Source organism: Danio aesculapii, chromosome 9 (genome assembly GCF_903798145.1).
Source record: "Danio aesculapii chromosome 9, fDanAes4.1, whole genome shotgun sequence".
NCBI classification, from domain to species: Eukaryota; Metazoa; Chordata; class Actinopteri; order Cypriniformes; family Danionidae; genus Danio; species Danio aesculapii.
This window is the reverse complement of record NC_079443.1, coordinates 55,622,538-55,630,229: the sequence shown is the minus strand read 5'-3', so window position 1 is coordinate 55,630,229 and position 7,692 is coordinate 55,622,538. Positions and strand designations below refer to the sequence as shown.

General features: G+C 34.5%; 1 protein-coding gene and 1 long non-coding RNA gene across 3 annotated transcripts in view; one reads left to right on the top strand and one right to left on the bottom strand.

Annotated features, from left to right (window-relative positions):
• The window catches only part of ubxn4 (UBX domain protein 4), a 14,240-nt gene extending 12,300 nt beyond the window's left edge, over positions 1 to 1,940 (bottom strand). Inside the window, exon 1 of one of the 2 annotated variants that reach the window (XM_056466037.1) lies at positions 1,775 to 1,940. In XM_056466037.1, coding sequence (XP_056322012.1) covers positions 1,775 to 1,856 — 82 coding nt within the window. In that variant the 5' untranslated portion in view covers positions 1,857 to 1,940. The remainder of the gene's footprint in view (positions 1 to 1,774) is intronic. The other variant, XM_056466036.1, reaches the window with a different exon arrangement.
• A 4,127-nt stretch (positions 1,941 to 6,067) lies between these two features.
• On the top strand, positions 6,068 to 6,964 carry LOC130235460 (uncharacterized). Its single transcript, XR_008838397.1, has 3 exons — positions 6,068 to 6,110; positions 6,196 to 6,290; positions 6,672 to 6,964. It is a non-coding gene; the product is annotated as an uncharacterized LOC130235460 (long non-coding RNA).
• The last annotated feature ends 728 nt before the right edge of the window (positions 6,965 to 7,692 follow it).

Sequence of the window (7,692 nt, the reverse complement as noted above, 5' to 3'; positions counted from 1 at the left end):
ATTACACTACAGACACACAGAACCACAAACAGAACCACAGATTAAACTACAGACACACAAAACCACAGATTAAACTACAGACACACAGAACCACAGATTACACTACAGACACACAGAACCACAAACAGAACCACAGATTACACTACAGACACACAGAACCACAGATTAAACTACAGACACACAAAACCACAGATTACACTACAGACACACAGAACCACAGATTACACTACAGACACACAGAACCACAGATTAAACTACAGACACACAAAACCACAGATTACACTACAGACACACAGAATCACAGATTAAACTACAGACACACAGAACCACAGATTAAACTACAGACACACAGAACCACAGATTAAACTACAGACACACAGAACCACAGATTACACTACAGACACACAGAACCACAGATTAAACTACAGACACACAGAACCACAGATTACACTACAGACACAGAACCACAGACAAAACCACAGATTACACTACAGACACACAGAACCACAGATTAAACTACAGACACACAGAACCACAGATTAAACTACAGACACACAGAATAAACTACAGACACACAGAACCACAGAATAAACTACAGACACACAGAATAAACTACAGACACACAGAACCACAGACAAAACCACAGATTACACTACAGACACACAGAACCACAAACAGAACCACAGATTAAACTACAGACACACAGAACCACAGATTAAACTAGACACACAGAACCACAGATTAAACTACAGACACACAGAACCACAGACAAAACCACAGATTAAACTACAGACACACAGAACCACAGATTAAACTACAGACACACAGATTAAACTACAGACACACAGATTAAACTACAGACACACAGAACCACAGATTAAACTACAGACACACAGATTAAACTACAGACACACAGAACCACAGATTAAACTACAGACACACAGATTAAACTACAGACACACAGAATCACAGATTAAACTACAGACACACAGATTAAACTACAGACACACAGAACCACAGACAAAACCACAGATTAAACTACAGACACACAGAACCACAGACAAAACCACAGATTAAACTACAGACACACAGAACCATTAATCATTCATTTAGTTGTTCAAGCATAAAACAAGATGAAAGACCATTGTAAACACTAGCGCCTTCAGTAGCAACAGGCTAGCGCAGAGACTCCATTGAAAACTCTGGGGTAAAATAAACTCATATTTTAAAGACATGGCGGGGGGAAATAGATATTAATGCAGTGCATCATGTCTGATCTGAGACCCACTTCATATCGTATATCTAACAGGCAGTGAAGATCGCTGATTTTTAAAGAAATCAGATATTTAACGTGACAGTTTAGTAATGGACAGACAGAATGAGGAGAAGTTAAGCACAAGAAATTACAGACACATTAACTAAACATACACAGACCCTCATTAAACACTATCTCTCATGTCTACACACACACACACACGCACACACAAAGAGAGAGAGACAAACAAACAAACTATGACACAGACAGACAGACACACACACACACACACACACACACACACACACACACACACACACACACACACACACACACACACACACACACACACACACACACACACACACACTGTGTCTCGGTCAGTTTCCTCATCCGGTTCTGACTGGATTCTCGGTTATTGAGGTAAAATCTGATCATGACACGACAGAAATGACACGACGTGTGTTTACATAAGCGCGTTATAGATGACGCTGTCTGTTTGTGTGTGTGTGACGCTACCTGTGATCACCACCACGAACACACTCCTGCGCTGTTTGGCGGTCGCGATGGCCGCCGGGATCGAGCCCTCAAACCAGCGCATGATGAAGATGAAGATGAAGAGGATCTGCAGATACACACAAGCGACTACTCACAGCTGCCGGAGGTCCACCTCGGAACACGGAAGCACTTCAGCCTGAGGAACTCTGGGAAATGTAGTTCGGCGCCTCAGACACGATTTCATATAAAGTTCGTCGGAAGGAGGCGCGCAAACATCGCTTTTGCAAACACTGCGGCTTTACTTGATGATTTATAATAAACACAGTATAACAGCAGTAGCAGAAGAGCCGTACTATAGTCATATAATGCGCTCGGTGTTATGATTAGCTTGATTTCTGCAGCACATTCAGTCATCAACAGGACAATGACTGCGTAAACCATAGTAAATTTTAAAAACTAGACGAGTCTCAGATTAATTGTTCAACATTTGTTCCCATTTGATAGTTAATTAGATGATAATGATAAAGGCTTTTAATAGTTGTATGAATTTGACCGTCTTATATATCAAATTGATGTATGATCTCGGTTAAATCACAAACATTGTAATATTTAAAGTTGTTTTTGTTCATAAACTTTTAGGATGGACTGTAAACTGGTTATTTATTACATATTATTGTGGAACCAAGCTATGAACCAATGAATTAAGGGCTAATATGTGTAAACTAAACTATAAAAAGCAATGGATTAAGTAAAATAATTAAGGGTCGCTTTATTGAAGCAAAAATTATAAACAACGAACAAACACTAAACTAACACACTTAACTAAAATATATACTTTTAAAAATATTTGTAGTTTTTTGTTGAAAAATCTAAATATTAAATTTTGTTGCCGTTCCTGTTCATAACACTTACAGGCATTTAGGGACTGAAGACAGCAAGTGATGAAGTGTTTCAGGTGTAATTCTGTCCTATTCCTCCTGCAAATAAGTCTTAAGGTGGGCATCAGTATGGGGTCTTCATTGTCACATTCTGTGCTTAAAAATGCCCCACACATTCTCTATTGGAGACAGGTCAAGACTGCAGGCAGGCCAGTCCAGTACCTGTATCCTCTTCCTCCGCAGCAGGACTCAGTCATGTGTGCAGAACGTGGTTCTTCATTGTCTTGTTGAACTCTGCATGGGCGTCCCTGGAGAAGAAGGCAGCATACTGTGCTCCAGAATCTCTCTGTGCTGTTCAGCATTAATGGAGCATCACAGAAGATCAAGAAACAACCCCAGACCATGACAGACCCTGACTTCATGTGTCTGTGATTGGCTGTTTCTGCACTCATGTAGGGCCGGCCCAAGCCTTCAGGGGGCCCTAACCAGGATTTTATTTGGGGCCCCCTTGGTGCAAACAATACGACAAATTATTGTCAATCCTTCATTATTCGAACACTTTCAGTTTAAAACACAAATTATCGACTTTATTTGCTGTAGCTGTGTTGCTTACATCATAAAATATGAATATTATACTGCAGAAACAACTGCCTATTGATCCCACTTTACACATGAGTGCTTGGCACAAAACTAAACAATTAGACACAAAACATTCATCTGAGCTGTAATTAATGTTGACAGAAACAAAAACAGCTGGAAGTAGCCAATAGCATACTTATTATTATTATTATTATTATTATTATTATTATTATTATTATTATTATTATTATTATTATTATTGTTATTATTATTATTATTATTATTATTATTAATATTATTATTATTATTATTATTATTATTATTATTATTATTATTATTTAGTCACAAAATGCTGCCAAACAGTCAGAAATAGTGACAATATATTTTTTTAAATGGATATAAATGTTAACACTGAATAAAAAGTTGTATTTTGGAGTTCAAATATCTTTAAAAAAATATCTATCAAATTAAATGAAGCATTTTCTAGACATATTCGCATACATCATATTACTATATATCTAGAAAAAGAATCTTCAGTTTTCAGAAAGGATTCTAAATTAAGTGATTTCTTTCTGTAAAACACAACTGAATCTGCCAATGAGAGAAGTCCAATAATCTTACTTAAAACCAAAAACTATATTCTTTTATTTACCCTAATTGGCAGATTATTGAGTTTTTTAGTCAAAATTATGTTTATTTTTTCATAATCTGTCTAGAAAATGTTTATTGGTTTAAGAATTTTTAGATATTTGGACTAGAAACAAGACACAAACTATAAGAAAGAAAATCCTTTTTGCAGTGTATTCACCAACGGTCAGTGACCCACAGTTCATGGCTGTGTAATAAGAAATTTGAACCAAATGAATAAATCAGAAGCTTATTTTAATCACCAAGTTTATGAAGCATTTTGCTGCTGTGCCGTGCACTGTTGCTTCAATCACGATATGAGTGATTCTACGATATATCGGTAGATCACCAGAAAACCAACCATGATCGATATATCATGATTTTTGTAAATGAAGGGGGAAAAACTGCATCACAAAGGTATGATGCCTTTCTTTTATTACCACACGTTCACAGAAGTACAGCAATGTAAAAGAAGCGCACAGCTGTCAAACAAGCTTAACAATGCTGATGTGCAGAGAGCAGTTTATGACTGAAGAGAGCACATCTCCATCAGCAGCAGAAGCTCAGTTTAGTGGAGTATACATTGAAGAAAACACTGTCCAAATAGGAATTTATTGCTTTATAGTTATCTGTGAACTTAAAACACACATTACAACTTGACCAACTTATGTTCTGAAAACATTTGATGCTTAGCCCTGGTTTATTTAATAAATCCTGCATTCCCACTAGATTAATATTTCTTCTTCAACTCATCAGAATGCTCTGAGACTCCTCTGAGCACGTATGATGTTTTCAGCAGTGGAGAACATTAGGTATTTACTCATCTATTTAAAAAGAGCAGCATTTTAAAGATTTATTCATTCCCCTAATATTTTTAGCCAAAATATCTACGAGAGTTTGCCAAGGTCTGTAAGGGTTAAATAAACGCAAGGCCCTTACAATTATATGTTCTATTGATTTCTTTATCTAATATATATTTTGGCGGAATAAAAAGTATGAGCACATATTCCTGTATAAAGTCACAGCACTGACCGCGGGCATGCACGAGCGATATAGCGAAGTGAAAGCGCGTCTGTGAGGAAGAAACTAGCGGATAATTCGGGGGAGCTGGATGTCTGAAACACACAAATATCTTGGTCCAGCTTGGACAGAAGAATGTGTCCGTATGCCTGAGATTTCCACCATTGCAGTGGCCAAGGGCGTAGGTTTGCACTTGACATTGGTGGGGACGGGTGAATCAAACACGGGTGTATATATATATATATATATATATATGCTGCTATTATTTATTTAACTGCTATTAAATTATAGTCATAATTAATCCTCTCTTCATACAATTTCTTAAGTTCCAGGCCCGTACACTGTAAAAAATGAATCTTGAGGCTTGTAATTTTCATTAAAAAAATTAATGAGGTCATTAAAAATAATGAGCATATTTTCTTTAAAAAATTGATATTCTGGATTTATTATAAAATATTAAGAAGATTTCGCTAATATAACTAAGATTTAAATTTTACTTATTTTTTTAAGCAAACTAGTGCAATTACTAAGCTTAATTTGAGAAACCAGTTAAGCTAATAAAATTGAGGAAAGATGGCTTCACGTTTATTTTAAGAAAATTCACTCAATTATGTGGATTTGATTGAGATGTTTGCATTTGAATCTCAACAACGGCAGTGATCAGACGACATTTTGAAGGAGCAGATCAACAGTGAGCATGTTAAGAGGTAAGCATTAACAGTTTATCATTTTATTGTCTTAAATAACCTAAGCTCTTTCAGGAAAGACACATGCTGTTCAAGCTTGTTCAGGAGCTTAGTTTTTGCCATATGATGTATATAGGGATACACAGGTATTTTTACCCACCCAATCCTATTTGAAATTGATTTGCTTCAATGTTCATTCTGAATTATATAATGAAGTTGAACAAATTATTTGCATTGTAATATTTAACAGCAATGATCAGGCAACAGTTAAGCAGATGAACAACAGTGAGCTTGTTAAGTGGTAAATCTAAGCTAAGCTAAGCTAAGTTAGCTAGCTATTCAATGGGGTTTATGTACAGCTAGTGCTTTTCTATTTCATAAGGATCCTTTTACAGCATTGCTGATGTAATGTAATGAACTGTTTATATATAATACTGTACATAAATACTAATATTTGTTTGCTTCATTTTTCAGATCAATGAAGAAAACTTTCGCAGAGTTTTCCCACTAAAGAGGAGCAGTTCATTGAGGCAGATTTTGATAAAGAGAATGGGTGCCATACATCAGGTATTTTTAATAATGTTATTTGTGTATTATTATTATTATTATTATTATTATTATTATTACTAATTTCTACACTTTTTTGCATCAGACCTCACATTAAATCAGGGATGAATCGAGAGATGTCGTCCTCTGTTGCTGGTCTATCTGTATGAATAAGAGAAAGAGCTTATCCAGGAGTGCAATGTAAGTGTCTCAAACGGTTTCAGATATTTACGATCTTCAGAAAACTGCATTTTATATTTTTGCATGCTTACAAAAATATATATATAGCTCAAGCATTACACTGTTGAATGCACTATTCCTTGTATAAACATGGTTTGTTTTTATAAATGTCTGTACACTAGTATACATTAAACACCCTGTTCATTATAAGTCAAAATACTTGTGTATTTGTGTCAGTCAGCAACATCTACTCAAACATTATGAAGAATTACTGTTCACAGAGATACAAAGAAATGGTTTATTTCATTAATATATTTCCTTAATGTGTTTTAGTAAACCTTAAACATTTGAAATGTACAACTGCATAATTTCAATATAATAAACGTAATGTTTATTTTACAGTGTGGGAATGCACAGAGAATTGCTGTCTGTCAGAGGGATGACCAACCATGAGGACTTCTGCATTGTCTTGGAGGATAAGTGAGTCATGGCTAGCCTGGAAAATCTAGAATCGCTGAACTGGATTTATACAAATATTCCACAAATTAAAATCACTTACAAAGAAATGAATATTAAGTTTGCAATACACAAATTCTGTCAAATATTGTCTAAAATGTGACTATTCCTACAAAGGAAAGTTGACAGGTCAGTTTTTTCCATGACATGGATAAAGGAATTTTTATCAGAGATTAACATTGCTGTAAATTTTATATAGATTTGTTTAACACATTGTACCATTTTGTTATCAGTGTAACATGTAATAAAATGATATTTGGCCTAAATGTATTGTGTATGTTTTTCATTATACATTATATATTTTACATTTTATGAATGAGTAATTTTCAGTAATAAATTTGAGTAAATGGTGATTTATTTGCATATATTATAAAAGCACATTCCACTAATAATATTAAAATCATCATCTATCACTTAAAAAAACTAGTCATTTTCACATGATTCTTTCAAGTGGTTTTTGTTAAAAAAAAATAAATATGAGTAAATGGTGGTGGATTTGCTTAAATTATAAAAGCACATTCCGCTAATAATATTAAAATCTTCATTTATCACTCAAAACATTTAGTAATTTTCACATGATTCATTCAAGTGGTTTTTGCTGAAAAAAATCAAGTCTTGAAATTTACTTAAAAATAATACGTGCAATAGTGTTACCACAATTTTTTTTTGTAAATAGCACATAAGATTTTTTACAGTGTAGCTGAGAGGGGTTCTGGTGGTTCGAAAGACTAAAAGTTGGATTGTTATTGTTTTTGACTTTTCTCTGATTATTTAAATGGCTAAATTCTGACTGAGGAACACTTAAAGTTCTGGCCTGTTTGTTATTAGCCTGTAGGCTTCAGTGTTTAATTTAAAACTAGTTTGAACAGATTTCTAAAAAAATGTAATGACAGATGATTATACATTT